The sequence below is a fragment of the Symphalangus syndactylus genome, chromosome 3, assembly GCF_028878055.3.
Source record: "Symphalangus syndactylus isolate Jambi chromosome 3, NHGRI_mSymSyn1-v2.1_pri, whole genome shotgun sequence".
Taxonomy (NCBI): Eukaryota; Metazoa; Chordata; class Mammalia; order Primates; family Hylobatidae; genus Symphalangus; species Symphalangus syndactylus.
In genome coordinates, this window is record NC_072425.2 from 108,505,494 (window position 1) to 108,524,971 (window position 19,478).

Consider the following 19,478-nt stretch of genomic DNA (forward strand, 5'->3'; position numbering starts at 1 on the left):
CTGGAGTGCAGTGACGCGATCTCAGCTCACTGCAAGCTCCACCTCCCGGGTCACACCATTCTCCTGCCTCAGCCTCCCGAGTAGCTGGGACTACAGGCACCCGCCACCATGCCCAGCTAATTTTTTTTTTTTTTGTATTTTTCAGTAGAGACGGGGTTTCACCATGTTAGCCAGAATGGTCTCAATCTCCTGACCTCATGATCCACCTGCCTTGGCCTCCTAAAGTGCTGGGATTACAGGCATGAGCCACCGCGCCAGCCCGGTATTAACCATTTTTAAGTGTACAATTTAGTGTCATTAAGTACATTCATCGTGTTGACTACTGTCACTACCCATTTCCAAAATTTTTTCAAAATCACTCCAAACAGAAAATTTGTACCCATAATACCCCTCTTCCCCCAACCCTGGTAACCTCTAATGTTCTGTCTCTATGACATAATTTGCCTATTCTAGGTAACTAACTCATATAAGTGGAATTATACAATATCTGTCCTTTTAAGTTTGGCTTATTTCAATTAGCATGTTTTCAAGATTCATCATTATAGCATGTATCAGAATTTCATTCCTTCTATGGCTGAATAATATCCCACTGCACGACCTTACCACGTTTTGATCATCCATTCGTCTGCTGAAGGGTCCTTGTGTTGTTTCTATCTATCTCTGTCAGCTCGGGCTGCTGTAACAAAATACCACAGCCTGAGTGGTTTGAACAACACACATTCATTTCTCACAGTTCTGGATGCTGAGAACCCAAGACCAAGGTGCTGGCAGATTTGGGTTCTGGTGAGAGCTCTCTTCCTGGCTGTGGCCACCTTCTGGCTGTCTTCTTACATAGTGAGGAGAGAAAGGAAGGCTTTGGTCTGTTCTCCTCTTCCTAAAAGGGCACTAATTCCACTATGGGGGCTCCACCCTCATGACCTCGTCAAAATCTGATTACCTCCCAAAGGCCCTACTCCCCTAATACCATTGCCTTGGGGGCCAGGGCTTTAACATATGAACTTGGGGCAAGGGGATCGGGCACACATTCAGCCTGTAACACCATTTAGATTACCATCTTTGGACCTAAATATCTATTTTAAAGTTGTATTTTTTTCCTGATTACATAAGTAGTGGATGCTAGTAATACAAACTTCAAAATTTTTAAAAGCATAAAGAATATTAAAATGACTGTAATTCCAACTATGCTTGTTATTTTGTTTGTTCCAGTTTTCTTTATATGCATATGTATGCATGTGTATATGTGTGTGTTTTGTTTTTGTTTTTGTTTTTTTACAAAATCAGAATCATTATGTAGGTGTGTCCAGGTTTTACACTAAACATTTTATAAACATTTTTTTGTGTTATCAAAAATTATTTGTAAATGGTATTTCTGATGACTGCATAAAATTCTATTAGAAAAATATCAAAATTCATTTTCCTATTGTTGGACCTTTAGATTGTTTCTGGTTTTTCACAACTTTAAATACCGGAAACAACCTCTTTTTATACCCATTTTTTGGTCCACATTTTAAATCCTCTTAGCATGGATTCTTAGAAATGAAATTACTGGATCAAGAAGTACTTTTAATACTTTTAAGATTATAGATACATATTCCTATTCTAAAAAGCTATGTTAATTTACATCAGCCACCAGCTGGATAGGGTGTCCCTCTGTGCCTCTGAGGTGGTCCCTAGTGGTCTCTGCCCTTGGAATTCACGCCCTTGTGTGGTCCTGTGTTCACACTGTACCAGAGTTGGTCTGTGTGACCCAACAGCATATGGCAGAAGTGCTGGTATGTCCCTTCTTTCAGATTAGGTTATAGAAAAGATGGTGGCTTCCATCTTGGGTGCAACTGCACTTGCGTCTTTCTGTCACGGATCATTTGCTGTGAGCAAACCTGTGGAGGCCCAGAGAGAGGAACGGAAGCTTCCTGCCAACAGCCACATGAGGGAGCTGTTTCTCCCGTTTTATTCTTTGCTTTTCAATTTAGTATATAAACTTTAAAAATAATCCAATCTATCTTTCCCTATGTGATCTCTTTCATTACTTTTTAATTTAAAAAATGTATCAAAGTACTACATATTCATAGCAAAAAGAAGATGGCCAAATAATTCTAAACAGTTTATAACGAGAAACAGTAGTTCCTTGCCTTCTCTTTCAGAGTCTCAGCAACTGTTAACAGCCAGAATTTGATCAGAGAAACAGAACCACTAGGAGCAATATAGAATAAAGAATCTATAAAGGAAACTTTACCTTACACAATCGTGGGAGCTTGCTGAACGCTCTGTGTAAGGCTGTTGCTTCTGTGTTTGGTGTTGGGGCCTTAAGTCAGCAGGGCAGGCAGTCTGGAAGGGAAGACAGATTTCAAGTGGAGGACAGGAAAGAAAAACTCGAACCTACATCAGTCTCTTACCCTCACCAAATCTCCAATTCAGATGACACAGGCACCCTGCAGGAGAAGCTGGTGACCTTTACCACAGAGCTAAGCATGTGCCTGGCCCAGGAGTGGCTGAAGCTGAAGGAAGTCACTCCCAAGTTCTTTCCTAGAATCATGATGTGAATATAGGAAAATAACGAAATCACTGACTTTATTTCCTCAGCTGGTCATTTACTCCCTTTCAAGGGTTTAAGAACTACTATTTATAAAATATTCTAGATATGTATAGACTAAAAGCCAGTGGTTGTTCACCACCAGTTGGGCAGTATGCAAACAAATGTGTGTGTGTGTGTGTGCTTATTGTAAAAAATTTGGAAAATACTGCTTGTTAGAGAAAACTTGGAAAATACTGTGAAGTATAAAGCTGAAAAAAGCAGCTGCAGAAAACCTCTGTTGACATGTTAAAATTCTGGAGGAATTTCCGTCTTTTTTTTTTTTTGAGAGAACATCTCACTTCTGTCACCCAGGCTGCAGTGGTGGCACGATCATGGGTCACTGCAGCTCAAGTGATCCTCCACCTCAGCCTCCTAAAGCGCTGGGATTACAGGCATGAGCTACCGTGCCTGGGCTCCTTCCATCTTTTATAAAAGATGCTTCTTGTTTGCAGAATTGCTATCATACAGTTCTACATTCTGCTTTTTTCTTTTATTGTGAACCTTTCTGCTATTACTAGCAACCTTCCTTGAAGAGGTGCTTAAATAAATTACCGTGCATTTGTGCATCTGACCCAATAATTAATGGCCCATCTCTTGTGGGTCATTTGGGTTCCTTCTCTCAGCACAGACCTTCTCCTGGCTTATATTTCTTGGGTGTAGGAGGTATACCCTCCTACCAAAGGTATGGCTCACACACCTGGTATGAAGTAAACAGCACAGTTCTTCAAACATGCCCAGGGCAGCCAGACAAAATCCACAAAAATGCCTCTCCCTTTTCTGGGCATGACAGAAACTTCCTTCTAAGCGTGTGCAATGTTTATATGTAGACACAACACACATGCATGTGTATAAAGCAAATAAATACATTTCCCTCTATTGTTCATTTGATTTCACCTACTTATGGCTGAAGTGGAAAACTTATTAGGCCTGGAAAAGCCTTTCACAGCCAGGAACTGGAATGGTTTGGGATAATTTCTTTCAAATGCTCATATTAGGCTTTATTTGTGTTGAGAACTATTTAAAATTCATCTTAAAAACATCTTGTTTAAAACAATCTTAAAAACAATCTAATACTAACACAGAATATAACAATCTAAATTTTACTTGACTATTCACAAGTTTCAGCCAAAGTTAATATCAACACGCATTTTAGTTAACAGTATCTAATTCAGACCCTACACTCAGCATCTCCCATAAGCAAGAACCTGGGTTAAGTTATGTGGAAGTTACAAAGATGAGTAAATAAAACACAGCATCCCTGCCCTCCCAGGAACAAAGGGATAGGAGTGAGGATGATGGAAGTAGAAACTTAAATGTGATGACAATAGGATAGAGATTGATTTCAAAAAGGCACGGGAATCTGGAAAGATCTCAAAGAAAGAATCTGAAGGTGTTAAGAAAGGCCTTTGGAAGGTAGAATTGGAGAGAACAGTATGAACAAGGGCTCAGAGCCAGAAAAATTAGGCAAGTATATAGGGGAAAGATTTTAGTGGTAATGAGGAGACAAGGCTGGGAACACAGACCAGGGCCGTATCAGGTCCAGCATCAGCAGGAGAAACGTAAGCAATGGGAACCATCACACTGGGTGAAATTCAATCTTTATTTTAAAAGATGGTATACAACCATCTACTAATTTATAAACAGATGATCAATTTATAGATTTTTTAAAGTCTACATTTTAATAAATATTTTACATTGTGTTCATTTTATTAGCCATTTCTTGATTTTCCTAAAATCTATTACTTATTAATGATGAATCTACTCCAAATTCTTTTTTTTTTTTTGAGATGGAGTCATGCCCTCTCACCCAGGCTGGAGTGCAGTGGCGTGATCTCAGCTCACTGCAGTCTCTGCTTCCCGAGTTCCAGCGATTCTCCTGCCTCAGCCTCCCGAGTAGACTAGCTGGGATTATAGGCGGACGCCACCACGCCTGGCTAATTTTTGTATTTTTAGTAGAGACAGGGTTTCACGATGTTGACCAGGCTGGTCTCGAACTCCTGACCTCAGGTGATCCGCCTACCTCAGCCTTCCAAAGTGCTGGGATTACAGGCGTGAGCCACTGTGCCCGGCCTCTACTCCAAATTCTAAGTACTATTCTGTTTTGGTTTTAAATACCATTTTTGGTTAAAGAGCCCGATTTAAATTGTTTAAATGAAATAAATACATCCAAAGTAAATACACTGTGAAAAATACATTTTAATCCAAAAGTTTTGAATATTAGCACTTCAAAAGTTATTTACAATCAATTTTACTGTACCCTTTGTGAATAAAGAGATAATTATGTACATGTAGCTACCTACAGTTGTTTCTTTCCAACTCAAAAACTGTAACTATGTGGAAAAAGGGTAAGAGTTAAAGCCGCTGCAGTTCAAAGTCATTACAATCAACTTAGATTCTGCAAATTTTCCCAGGGTTAAAAAATGCTCGTTAAATCAGGACAGAAGAGGAGGCAAGTGAGTACACCCCACTCCTTCATTTTACATGTTGCTCCCTTACTGAACTGGCAAAGACCTGCACCTGAATTCTAGACAATTTCATATACAACAGGCTTCTTATTATGGGTCCATAGCAGATGGTTAGGGTAGATGTTTTAAAGATATGAATGCTAATGGCCTACCAATGACTTTCATGACCTCCCAATCTTCGTTTTAATGGTAGTCAAGAAACTATCAAGCGGGAAGCCTGATCTCAACATGTTTCCTCTGTGGCTTTGCTGAAGCTGACTATCTGCAGGATAAAATCTTATGGTTTGATCGGAAGTCTCATTTTTGACTAGAAACAGTAAAGAGCAGCTTTATTAAGATCAATGGAATGGTTCTGAATGCCTGTTTGCTATAGAAGGATTAAATGAAAGTTTTTTGTTTTTTTTTTTTTTTTTTTTTTTTTTTTTTTGAGACAGTCTTGCTCTATCACCCAGGCTGGAGTACAGTGGCACGAACTCAGCTTACTGCAAGTTTAAGCAATTCTCCTGCCTCAGCCTCCCGAGTAGCTGGGATTACAGGCATGCACCATAACACCCAACTAATTTTTGTATTTTAGTAGAGACAGGGTTTCATCATGTTGGCCAGGCTGGTCCTGAACCCCCTGACCTCAAGTGATCCATCCACTCAGGCCTCCCAAAGTGCCGGGATTACAGGCGTGAGCCACCGCGCCTGGCCTAGATGGAAGTTTTTAAAAGCCTGGGCTAATAAAATCATCCGCCAATCACTTTTCTTATGGTTAAAGCAGCCAAAAAACTGTCACAGCATTTTTGAGATGTGAACATAAGGCTTGTGTGGCTTTATGATAGATACTGTTAGTCATTTTATTTGATTAAGCCCTTGGTCAGTCATCTATACCTTAATTAATATTTTGTTCTTATAGAAAAATACAATCCATTTTATGAGTTTCTAGAAATAAATAATGGAGAAAAATAGATACTACCTGTTCCTAATGGTCTCTCTGGAAATTACAGCTTTTGCCTAGGAAGATACACATATAGAATATAATTTAAGTTCAAAGTACATTTCATTATATTCTATCCCTTTTAATTTTTTGTTTTTTTGAGACGGAGTCTTGCTCTGTCACCCAGGCTGGAGTGCAGTGGCACGAACTCTGCTCACTGCAACCTCCGCCTCCTGGGTTCAACCAATTCTCCTGCCTCAGCCTCCCGAGTAGCTGGGACTACAGATGTGCGCCACTACGCCCGGCTAATTTTTGTATTTTTAGTAGAGTCAGGGTTTCACCATGCTGGCTAGGCTGGTCTTGAACTCCCAAACTGATCCATCTGCCTCAGCCTCCCAAAGTGCTGGGATTAAAGGTGTGAGCCACTGTGCCCAGCCTTTTTTTTTTTTTTCGAGACGAGTCTCACTCTGTTGCCCAGGCTGGAGCACAGCGGTGCAATCTTGGCTCACTGCAACCTCCACCTCCTGGGTTTAGGCGATTCTCCTGCCTCAGCCTCCCAAATAGCTGAGATTACAGGCACATGCCACCACACCTGGCTAATTTTTGTATTTTTAGTAGAGATGGGGTTTCACCATGTTGGCCAGGCTGGTCTCAAACTCCTGATCTCAGGTGATCCACTTCCCGACCTCAGGTGATGCGCCTGCCTCAGCCTCCCAAAGTGCTGGGATTACAGGCATAAGCCACTGCACCTGGCCCTATCCCTTTTAATTTTCTAAGTGACCAGTAATAAACAATCTAATGATTACTAGGTAGTAGGAAAAAAACTTTTTAGTCACTTTTCCATCTAAGAATTTCATTTAAAGATACCTATGACATATCTTGTGGTACTAAGAATATTAGAGAACTGGAAATCCAGTTTTTTTGTGTTTTTTAAGAGAGAGAATCTCACTCCATTGCCCAGCTTGGAGAGCAGTGGTGCAATAGCTGGGACTACAGGCATGAGCCACCACACCAGGCCTGGAAACCCAGTTTTAATTTATGAACTACAAATGGTTGGCAACTGTTTCCTTAATTGTTATTGCAGGAGTAGGCCCAACATGAGTCCATATGTAGCCTTTCTCTGGTCTGGTGGGAACTGTGGGAAATGGTGATGACCGTGACTTGAAATACTCAGAAGGTGCATGACAAACAAATTCCAAGTATTCCATCTTCCTTGGAAGATCTTCCTCTGGCCCTGGAAGGCAGCCAAGGGAAAGGTTAAATACATTTTTGACCATATATATCATTTTCATAAGATGTTAAAATTTCTAGACACTGGGAGAGACCACTCTGGGAGCAACCTGGCATTAGCCCTTGAAAAATGCATTACTTTGAAATTATTCTTAATCATTTTTTCTTCTTTAACGGCTTATAGAATATGGCATTCTCCCCAAAACAGTGATTGAACACTTGCATCGTGTTTATTTTGTACCCACACTGTTCTAAGTTTACATATATCAATACCTTCATTCCTCACAGCAACCTTCTGAGGTAGGCACTATTATTATTCCCATTTTACATATGAGGAAAGTGAGGCAAGAGAGACTAAGAAATTTGCCAAAGTCACACGGCTGGTAAATGGCGGGCTGTGAACCCAGACAGTCTGGCTCCAGAACTGGTGTTCTGACCTTATGCCATGCTGCCTCACTGTAGGACAAGGATGCATATCAGAATCTGGGGATTAGAAAGAGGAGGCAGTAGAGGAATCCCGAAGGTGATTCTGATACACTACTGCCTCTGTGGGATCCTGATCCATAGATAAGGTAAATAAAAATTCTATGTACTTATAAGCAGAAGGCTAGAATTGTTTGGTAATGTATCAAACTTGACATACAGGTGAGAATAACAGTGGTATATTATTTGTCCCTGGAGTTCTCTCCAAAAAAACACTTATGCTTGTTCTCAGGATGCAAAAGTAATGATGCATGCTCACTGCAAAAAGATTAAAAAGTCTGAAGTAACTTTAAAAATCTGAAAACTTTTAAAATTGTATTAATCAGTAAATTCTTGTGAGTCTATGTCAAAACTGTTTTGGCAGCTTTGAAATTAACAAAAGCACAGCAGCTGCCATTTCAACTATCAGCCTTTATACTATAAAGGCCTAAGATGACATGTGTAGCATGCAGAGGCATGTATACTGAGAATTTGCAAGTATGGAATAACTGGGATAGTTCTTTTCTAAATTATTTTTGAATAGGTTTGTATAAATAAGTAACCTAAATAACCGAGTGGGCAATAAATTCTTGTAGTACAGTTTAACCCTGGGTCACTCTGAAAAAATCTTATCCATGTCACTTCTTAGTAGATGCACATTGCTCTAACTCAAAATAACTGATAGCACTCACTTCAGCTACATAAAATGCCTTGTATTTTCTATAAAGCTCTCTAATTTTTTTGTACTTAATAATACTCATGCTTTTTTTGTTATGGACTGAATTGCATCCCCCCCGCCACCCTCCAAATTTAGGGGTTTAGGGGTTGAAGCCCTAAACCCCAATGTGATGGTACTTGGAGATGAGACCTTTAGGGAGGCAATTAAGGTTAAATGAAACCATAAGGGTGGGGCCCTCATGTGACAGAAATGGTGTCCTTATAAGAAGACACACCAAAGAGCTCTCAGTCCATGAAAGGTCATGTGAGGACACAGCAAGAAGGTGGCCGTCTACAAGCCAGGAAGAAAAGCCTCCCCAGAAATCTGTGTTGCCAGCACCTTGATGTTGGACTTCAGCTTCCAGAACTGTGAGAAAGTGACTTTCTGTTGTTTAAGCCGCTCAGTCTGTGATATTGTGTCCTGACAGCCCAAGCTGACTAACACACTCTTTTACATAATATTGGAGAGTTAACTAAGTTAAAAAAAACCTGTGCCATTTGTCAAACTTACCTATGATATAGGAGGCGGGATCAAATTGGTCTCTGGGACTAGAGAGGGTAGGAATGAGCCACGTCAGTGCTGCACTCTTCTCGCAATACTGGTCCTGGATAAAACCTCTGATTTGAGCGTAGTAGGGCTTTCCATCTTGTTCATCAATCACAGAAACAACATCACCAATTTGGTAATATACTCCCTGGGGGAAAGAGAAGATAATCCCACATTGAAAATAAAAATAGCCGGGCGCGGTGGCTGACGCCTGTAATCCCAGCACTTTGGGAGGCTGGGGCAGGCGGATCACGAGGTCAGGAGATCGAGACCATCCTGGCTAACACAGTGAAACCCCGTCTCTACTAAAAATACAAAAAAAATTAGCCGGGCGTGGTGGTGGGCGCCTGTAGTCCCAGCTACTCGGGAGGTTGAGGCAGGAGAATGGCGTGAACCCGGGAGGCAGAGCTTGCAGTGAGCAGAGATCTTGCTGCTGCACTCCAGCCTGGGCAATGGAGCAAGACTCTGTCTCAAAAAAAAAAAAAGGAACATCACAGCTATGAATGAACCTTAATAGGTAAGCAAGTATTCAAAGTGGTCAGTAAAAGGTGTTCGAGATAGTCTAATGTGTCAGTGTTTATATGTTTGGTGCCAATTCTAAAGTTGTTTCACTTTTGAATGAAAATTATACATACACATGCGAGGGTACATATATGACAGTTTACATCTGGAGAAAACATTTGTTCATAAAGTATTTTGATTTTATATTGCCGTAATACTATCCCTACTTTTTAAAAAATAGACTTTATTTTTTACAGAGGTTTTAGGTTTACAGCAAAATTGAGCAGAAGTAGAGAGACTTCTCATATACTCCCTACCCCCACACATGCACATCCTCCCCTATTATCAATAACCCCCTCCCACCACTAGAGTGGTACACTTGTTACACGGATGAACCTACATTGACACAGCATCTTCAAAGACCAGAGTTCACATTAGGGTTCACTCTTGGTGCTGTGTATTCTATGGGGTTGGGCAAATGTATAATGACATGTACCCACCATTATAGTACCATACGAAGAGAGTTAATAGTTTCACTGCCCTAAAAATCCTCTGTGCTCCGTATTATCCCTACTTTGTTAGCCACAGTCATGGCAGTAAGGTTAAACGGCTTGCTGAAAGCCACAGAGACTGCAGCCAAAGCTCCTACATCAGCTGAGCAGTCTTTCTCTGTACTGCCTTGAAAATCATGCTAATGGTCGGGCGCGGTGACTCACGCTTGTAACCCCAGCACTTTGGGAGGCCGAGGCGGGTGGATCACGAGGTCAGGAGATCGAGACCACGGTGAAACCCCGTCTCTACTAAAAATACAAAAAAATTAGCCGGGCGTGGTGGCAGGCGCCTGTAGTCCCAGCTACTTGGAGAGGCTGAGGCAGGAGAATGGCGTGAACCCGGGAGGCGGAGCTTGCAGTGAGCCGAGATTGCGCCACTGCACTCCAGCCTGGGCGACGGACCCAGACTCCGTCTCAAAAAAAAAAAAAAGAAAATCATGTTGATTTGGTAAGAATGCATTCTACATGCCACCCTCCCCAACCATCCATTCAAAGAAAATAGAAAAATAGATATCATGAATTCAAACCAAAACAAATTCAAACCAAAAATAATCTTTGCATTATAGTCTTCAGGATATGTTTACCTCAACCTACTGTACATCTCCTAGACTCACTGCCGCCTTTCTCTTCCACTCCCAGTTGAGTTTTATATCCTTCCACAACAGGACTACTAGTATTTCTGGCATTCAAGGCTTTGTGTCTCATTCATTTCTGTTCCACTTTATACCCAACTAACTAACGTGTGTATGTCCTGTGTTAAATCCTCCCTATGACTCTGATATCCATCCTATGTCCTCTTCCCTGGGTCTTGAGCTAGAAATAATCTCTCCTCTGAACACCCATAATGGTTGATCCAAATCTTTATGACATCCAGCACCTCCTTAACTGGGTGTAGTTCTTGGTAAGATATACTGTTCTTGACTACGGGAACAGTGAAATTCATTGCTGCTTCCCTTGAAACAGGGACTTGGCAGCAGGTAAAGCTGTAGGAATGTGTATCTCAACCATAAAAACACTTTTGAGGAAATAACTTCCAGTAACTGAACTGTACCATAGCACCTGATAGACCAGGAGTTTTTTCCTGGTGGACCCTTCATCCAAGTGTCTGAGGGTGGCTGTTTCATCTGGGTCACTATGGATGGGTCTGGTCTATGCAGGCCACAGTCTGCTACTTGCTAGTTCCTACCCATCAACAGCTGGTCCTTCCTCCCAGCCATTAGCCCAGAGTTATTTATCATATAAATAGTTTGCATTTATGGTTTGCTTTGTCCACATGTATAATCAATATTCCCAAATTCTAAATGAGAATACTTGCTTATCATAGGCTTATTAAGCACATCACAGCATATTCAAAAGTATGCTGAATGAATATGAATCCAAAACATCTGCTTTCATAGTGTGAAGGCAGAAATGCAATGTAAAGACAATGTCTTAGTGAAAGATTCCAGTGGTAGGCAGTGCCTGGCACATAATAGGTATTTATTAATATGTGCTGTGTTGTGTACACATATATAACACCAAACAGGACTAAGTCACTGACCTGAGTAGTCTCCTCATTTGCCGAGAGGATTCAAGGTTTCTGGTGGAGAAAAGGGGTACACACGAGAACAGCACTAGTTTAAGCATCACTAGATCTGAGTTCATGGAGTTGTTCTGCTACTGCCATGCTCCAGGGAGGCCACTCAGCCATTCTGGGTCTTGGGTGGTCACACTTTTGGCCGTGATTCCCAGTGGCTCCCACTCAGGCTCCTCTTGCATGCCTGATCTGGGCTCTAGCTCAATGGCTGGCAGTGACCTCTTGAGCTTGCCACCATGGTGCTGCCTGCCAGTGGCACTGCTGTGATAGCCACCACAATACTGGGCATTTGCAACATTACTTGACTACTTTGTTGCATTATTGTCCTTATCATTTAATAAACATGGGTGGCAGACAACAATACGAAAGTACAGACAGTCACAATAACAGGTCCCACATGCCTTTCCATGGAGACACACATGGAAATCATTAGTACACTAAACCCGTAGCTCGACAAGTTGCTTCTGGCCCTAATCTGTGAAATGTGAAAGTAATGCACAAATATGAAGATGTGATAACGCCTACTATTCATTGAGTGCTTACTCTGCTAAGTACTTAACACATATGATTTCATTTGACGCACCGAGGTAGTAACTATTTACAATTCCTGTTTTACAGATGCGACATTAGAGAGGTTGGTCCTCGTCACATAGCCAGTCACTTGCTAAAGCTGTAGAGCCAGGAACTATGCTCTAGGCTTAAGCTCTGGCATGAGACTGCCTCACTCCATGAATTGTTGGCTAAGTGATCTTGGACAAGTTAATTAACCTCGCTGTGCCTCAATGTTCTCATCTAGAAAATGGGGATAGTAGTATCCACCTCAGAGTGAACCGAATGAAATAAAGCATGCAAAATGCTCAGACACTGATACATAGCAACTGTTTGCTAAACTTTAGATATTTTATTAACAATGTATTAAATGTTGGAAAAATAAGAGAGATGTTTGCCTGTGTACAGACTTTTTTTTGTTGTTGGTTTTTCCCAGCCCTGCTGAGGAGTGCCAGTGTACCCCTGTGGGGAGGAACAGACTTCGACTATATAGATCGTGGGCTTAAAAAAAAGTATACTTAAGGGCAAAGTCACTTGAGTTTCTCAGTCCACCTGGGTCAAGTATAAAGCACTAACTCACACCACTGTCCCCTAAATGACAGTTCAGATCCCAAAACACCAAATAGCCTTCAATGGTTGCTGCCTGTGCCATGCCAGGCCTGCCGAGCCTTGGGGGTCTATGTTCTAATTCCTTTCCTAAGACTTCTGGTTTAAACACAACAATGTCACTTCTCTCACTGAGGTATCAGATGTCCATGGACTTTGGCCCTAGGAAACCTGACCTCCTCATTCTTTTATCAAAACATCTTGGAATTCCTCTCACTATGGATTTCTAGTAGGTGTTAATCCTCACTACTGCCCTTACTCAGCTCAACTCCACTTAAAGGCATTTTAGAATCTCTGGGCCTACTCTACCCATTTGACACCACAGTCTACAACCTCTACTAGTCCAAATCCTGTCTCTGTCCTTCTCATTCTTCAATGCCATCACACTAACGGCTGACTCTTCCATGGCTCCACACTATACAATCAGCATTTTAAGAATAATTCCTACAATCTACACTAAAAAAAAATACTAAAGATCCTCACATCATATGTCAGTAGGCACTTTCTCCTCCCACTTCAGCTCTAGATGAGATGTTTTAATAACAGCCACTTATGCAGGAAAACAGCTAAGAAGAGAACAAAAAGTATATTCACACCTTATACAAATAAACAGTAGCAGAGATCTTTAGACTAATCCAACATTTTAGTGGCACATTACCCACTAGGCCCAACTCTTCCTTCAGTAACTCTACAAAAGCTTACCTTGTAGAAGATTGATTCTGCAGTGATTATAGTGGACACTGACTCAGGAGCTTTGATGGGCTATGAAAATACAAAAAACATTAGCACATTCATAGTATGTATGTGTCTACAGGCATTTTCCCAGCCCTATGAGAGTTCTGTAATTTGAGAAATACTAAAATGTATTGTTTGGTGACAAGAACTGCAATAAAAAGATAAATTATTTTCTAAATGCTGTGGCAAAGCAGTCTATTTCCACTGCAATTTCTGCTACTATTAGCTTAAAAATTGCTGAGACAAAGGGCAAGCTTCTGATTATGCTGCTGAGATCTAATGCGAAGTCCTCTCAGAGCTTCACTACACATAAACATTCCAGTTATAAAAATGCACCTGCTCTAATAGCCGGAGCATGACAGAATGCAAGTAATAAAAAATGTACAGATGAATACAAAGTGAAAAAGTGTCTCCTCGAAGACATTTTCCAACTCAACTATGGAACTAGCCATAATACTCAACATCGGTTTTCTAGCAAGCTGGAACTAAGGCTTTAGAAACTTTGAGAGTTCTTAGTAATTTGCTACCATCCAACCATTTTTGAAATCCCTACTAAAGCTTCAATACATACTTTTATGCCACAACATAGAAAGTAGGCCTCCCTAGATGTGTCTTGCTTAGTACCATTGAAGAAAGGGTTGCAGAGAAAGGATAATGAAATAATTGCTGAGAACATGGTATACCATACTTAAAAGGAAAAAAAGTGCATATGTGATACAAATATCAATAACATGTTTTGTGTAATCAACAAATGCCTCACTTAACTAAATTATAAAAATTTTAAATAAATTAGAAGCAACTACTCTGAATAAGAAAATACTTTGGGGAAGGGAACATCACACACTGGGGCCTGTCGGAGATGGGTTGCAAGGGGAGGGAGAGCATTAGGACAAATATCTAATGCATGCGAGCCTTAAAACCTAGATGATGGGTTGATAGGTGCAGCAAACCACCATGGCACATGTACACCTATGTGCACGTTCTGCACATGTATCCCAGAACTTAAAGTAAAATTTTAAAAAATTAAATTAAATTAAAAAAAAAGAAAATAGTCTGCCATCTGCATAAGTCTAATGCAGGGTCCCTTTGTGTTTTAGACATAAATATGCCCAACTTCAGAAACGTCTTTATGGGTAAGTGAAACATTCCTGTTCTGAAAGAAAAGAATATCATACTGAGACTTAAAAAAATAGTCCATAATGCACTGTCCACTGTGTTTGAACATTATCCCTTGTTTATAAAAACTGAGAATTAATTGCAATAAAAATATGCTTTCAACTATTTCCAGCACAGGTCTTTCAACAATCTCTTTTCTTACAGCAGAAGAGGAGATAAGGCTTAGCAAAATTTTTGACTCATATTCATCAAATACATCATCATCATAAGTCAGTAAGATACATTTTCTGGGGCTTTAATAACAAATAAATATGCAAATGATGAGTTCTAGTGTTAATATTTACTTAGATTTTTAAAGAATGAAAAAAAAAGTTTTCTTAGTGTACCTGGCCACATCAAGAACCATAATCTCTCCTCTTCCTTTCCACAGAGAACCCCAAAAAATGGGCTCAAGGTTGATGTTTCTTTTAAACCCATATTTTATATTTTCCAGGGGAAAAAATAAAAGCTTAAAAAAAAAAAAAAAAAAAGGAAAGAGTATTATTAACTTTATAAACAGTGAGCCTCCTGCAACAGAGCTCATTCCCTTTTGGGGAGTCTGGACCATTCCCCAGAATACTAAGGAAGGGCTACCAAGGGCAGAGTCCAAGTTCAATGGTGAGAAATGAAGGCAGTGGCAGGATACACACAACGTCATTACAGTAAAAGACACTGTCCACAAATATCTTACATTTTTCAATTTAAATATATGTCTTCTCCCTTTTCCTTTGGTGGAGACTTTCTTTTCAGCAGCTGGAGCAGATTTGTATTTAGTGTTTCTGAGCCGAGCAGACCTCCTGTGAATTTCCTGCTTACTCTGTTACACAAACAAATTAAAGAACAAAAAGAGAAAGAAGTAAAAAGTGTATAAAGGCTGCAATACAATCATCTTACAAGGATCCCAGAGTATGTACTTTATAAGAGCATTTAACAATTAAGAGTGCGTTTTTGCTTTTCAAGAGAGGTAATTACAGCAACTAGGCTAAGTAAAACCGGAACTTCAGCACCCGGAATCTTGGAGCTCGCTGACAGGCGTCTCCAGAGCCTCCATAAGGTGTGACCTGCTTGTAATAGGGCAGGAGGCGGGAGGAGGAGTCAGTCTTGACCAAGACAAACACTATTCATTTGTTGTGTCTACATAGAGAAAAACACTTAACTTTACTCCCTAAGGCCAGAGAACGTAGTAGGTTATGGCGCCTCCTACAACGGAATACTTAAGCTGCCATTTACAATAATGACATAATAATCTTACTTCATAACCTGATACGACAAAACCTTTAACAAGGAATGAGGTCCAGCGCCTGCGACTGTGTAGACGTGTGTATATTGAGATTTTCTTAAGGGCTTTACATCTCGGTTCTTATTGCTTTGAATTTCTTACAGTAACAGGTGCTTCGGAATGGGCCAAACGAAAGATCTCAGTAGGAGGTGGGGAGGGACGTTCCAGCCGGCAGGAGCACGGCGATCCGGGAAGCCCGGGCCCGCCCGCTGCCAGCTAGCCCGTCCCCTCCCGCCTAGCGCCTGGTCGGCCTCCGCCGGCGGGAGGGGCTGGAGGGGCTCACCTGCTTGCCGCCCCCGCCCCCGTTGCTCTGCGGAGGGGTGGCGGAGGTGCTGGCGAAGGTCGCCCCGCCGAAGCCGCCGCCGCCGCTGCCGCCGCTGCCCCCAGTGCCTCCAGACGCCCCCGAGCCTGCGCCCCCGCTGCCCGCGCCGCCCCGGCCAGTGCAATGATGGCAGAGGATCTCCCCCTGCGCTCCCTTCTTCCACATGGAGGACGATGTGGTCTTGCATACGCTGCAGGTGGGCTTCAGGCCCAGCGGCATGGTGGCCGGCTCGGGCGGCCCCCGCGGGCGCAGAGACACGGGAATGGCGGACGGTAGCCCGGCCGCCCCGTGGTCGGCCCGCCACTCCTGGCGATAGGAAGAGCTGTGAGGGCGACGGCACCGAGCTGCCCGTGAAGGGACCAGGCCGCTGGCGCTAACCCGTGGAGGCGTGAAGCGGGTTCCGCCGGCTCCGCTGGCTCGGCGCCCAGCACCAGCCCCGGGAGGCCCGAGGCACTGGGAAGCAGGACGGCGAACGGGATCTGGCTGGCGGGGACGCGGAGACTTCCGGCGGCGAGCCGGCCCCAGGGCGCCGCAGCCCGACCGCCTGACCGGAAGTGCAGCACCCGGAATTACTGGGAGCTTGCTGCAGTTCCGCTTGCTGTCGCCTAGGGGCGCGGTTCTCAAACTTTTTGGTCTCAGGCCTAGAATTTGCCGGGTAAAATACAGGACGCCCAATTAAATGTGACTTTCAGGTAAACGACGAACAATTTTTTTAGCGTGAGTGTATCCCATGCAATAATGGTTTATCCGAGAGGCGTTTAACTGGGGGTCCTGTATTTTTATGTGCTAAATCTGGCAATCCAGGTCTGGCGTGGTGGCTCACGCCTGCAATCTCAGCACTTTGGGAGACCAGGGCCGGCGGATTACTTGAGCTCAGGAGTTGGAGATCAGCCTGGCCAGCATGGTGAAACCCCTTCTCCACTAAAAATACAAAAATTAGCCGGGCTCAGTGGCGGGCTCTGGGGTAATCCCAGCTACCCTGGAGGCTGCGGCAGAAGAATCTCTTGAGCGCGGGAGGTGGAGGCTGCAGTGAGCCAAGATCGCGCCATTGCACTCCAGCCTGGGGGATAGAGTGAGACTCCGTCTCAAAAAATAAATAAATAAATAAAAGATGGCAATCTTACTTAGGACCTCTTTACACTCTTAAAATTTATAATTTGGACATCCCCCTACACCTCCCCTGCGTCTATACTTTTATTTAGTTGAATTCAGAGCATGCCATTTACGGACATCGACAAGGGGTTCAGAAAATGCCATCCACTGACATTTATGTATTAGAAATTGAAATTGAGACATTTTACAGCCTAAGATGTCAAGCGCACATTCCTCAGCCATTGGGTAATACCGTTGCAAGTCCTATGGACTCAAGAGTATACCGATTAGAGAATGCGAAGAAAATTGAATAGCTGGATGTTATTCAATTCAAAACTGTTGGAAAAGAGTTTTGGCTCTGAGGACCCAGCAGTTGACAAACAGCAGGCCTGGGACAAGAGCAGTATGAGAAGTCAGATCGCCTCTTTTAATGTCACTAGTCAGTACAGGCCTCGCCAGACAAACAAGTCTCTCCTCAGCCTCACTTGGAAGAACATGCCCTCTCTTCATGATCCCGGGTTTCCTAGACTTAGTATCCTTGGAAAGGTCTTGATGAATATATTGTGGTGGGAAGCAGTGGGGAGAAACAAACGCCTATTATGTCACAAAACCACATTTAGTGCTTATGACAACCTTGGAATGAGATATTATCAGATTTTACTGTTAATTGGTGATCAACGGAGGCACTTCCATGTGGACTGGCTGTCATTATAGCTGCTGCCCTTGGCACCAATTTCGAGGAGGGCTTTGGAGCAGCCCTCTGGGGTGTGGGTTGTGGCTCAGCCACCCCCCCTCTAAATCTCAGTTTCCCTAACAGTAAAAATAAGTTTCCAGATCTGTTATGGGGATTAGGGCCAACTGTAAAAGTGGTTGAGGAGACTAGGTAAAGAGCGTTGTCTCATTTTAGAACAATGCTGAAGGTGTTTAGAGCCTGCCATCCTAAAATATGCCACTTTGGCATATTGATTCTTCTGAGCCGGAGGCAATGGAGCAAAAACAGATGCAGGGAAGGCTCTCTGACCACCTTCTTTCTGTTTGAAGCAGAACATAAAAGTTCCCTTGTGAAAGGTGCCTTTTCTGTATCAGGAAGAGAAGAATATTATTGCCAGAGGCAGAGTTGCCACTGAGATGAATCTACAAACAAAACCTTACAAAAATTTATAACCCATATTTTCCATTAACTTTCTACATACGGTTCTTAGTCACTTTCCCACAATTTGCCAGCCTTAGCCCAAGCCCCTTTGTCTTGTCACATCCCTGCAATTTATTATTCTTTGTTTAAAAGGACATATAAGCTTTCGGGTCTAGTAACTTCTATGGGTCTTTATTTTTCTTACAAAGGCTCCTGTGCATGTACAAAAATATTAAAACTTTTATGCCTTTTCCAGTAAATCTGTCTTAGTTTAATTCCCATGCCCAGCCACAGAACCAAAGAGGTGAGAAGAGGCCTGGCGTAGTGGCTCATGCCTGTAATCCCAGCACTTTGGGAGGCTGAGGCAGGTGGATCACCTGAGGTCAGGAGTTCAAGACCAGCCTGGCCAACATAGTGAAACCCCATCTCTACTAAAAATACAAAAAATTAGCTGTGTGTGGTGGCAGGCACCTGTAATCCCAGCTACTCGGGAGGCTGAGGTGGGAGAATCACTTGAACCTGGGAGGCAGAGGTTGCAGCCTGGGCGACAGAGCGAGAGACTCCATCGAAAAAAAAAAAAATGGTGAGGAGGAAGTTTTTCCTCACCTACAGTGTGAGGAAATCTAGGCACTTGATTTCCATGCTCCTGAATGTCTCTCCATTTGGGAACATATACCTCTCCTTGCAACTCATCTGCAAGTGACTCCCTCTCATTCACTGAAAACTTTGGCCCATAACTCACCAGCTTCCTCTCCACTACCAGACACTGCCATGGATCAGGTCAACATCCACATGTACAATTGTCCCTCAGTATCCATGGAGGATTGATTCCAGGACTCCCGATGATACCAAAATCTACAATCCATAGATGCTCAAGTCCCTTATATAAAATGGCATAGAATTTGCATATAACCTATGCACACCCTCCTGTGTGCTTTAAATCATCTCTAGATTACTTATGCCAAATATGAAATAAATGCTATATAAATAGTTCCTATACTGTATTGGTTTATTTTTATTGTCATATTGTTCATATTTATATTTATCTATTTTTGAGAATATTTTCGG

At 42.4% G+C, this 19,478-nt stretch overlaps 1 protein-coding gene across 7 annotated transcripts in view; it reads right to left on the reverse strand.

Annotated features, from left to right (window-relative positions):
• The window catches only part of GATAD1 (GATA zinc finger domain containing 1), a 57,521-nt gene that overhangs the window by 30,956 nt on the left and 7,087 nt on the right, over window positions 1-19,478 (reverse strand). For 2 of the 7 annotated variants that reach the window (XR_010120066.1, XR_010120068.1), the window contains exons 2-7: window positions 15,277-15,402; window positions 13,398-13,457; window positions 8,877-9,060; window positions 5,996-6,033; window positions 2,234-2,325; window positions 604-676 (exon numbers count right to left, since the gene is read on the reverse strand). Coding sequence is in view for 1 of the 7 variants with exons in the window: in XM_055272711.2 (XP_055128686.1) it covers window positions 7,000-7,190; window positions 8,877-9,060; window positions 13,398-13,457; window positions 15,277-15,402; window positions 16,148-16,405 (819 nt within the window). In the remaining 6 variants the exon portion in view is untranslated. Of the gene's footprint in view, window positions 1-603; window positions 677-2,233; window positions 2,326-4,748; window positions 7,191-8,876; window positions 9,061-13,397; window positions 13,458-15,276; window positions 15,403-16,147; window positions 16,714-19,478 lie in introns of those variants that run through there. The other 5 variants (XR_010120070.1, XR_010120069.1, XR_010120067.1 and 2 more) reach the window with 5 other exon arrangements.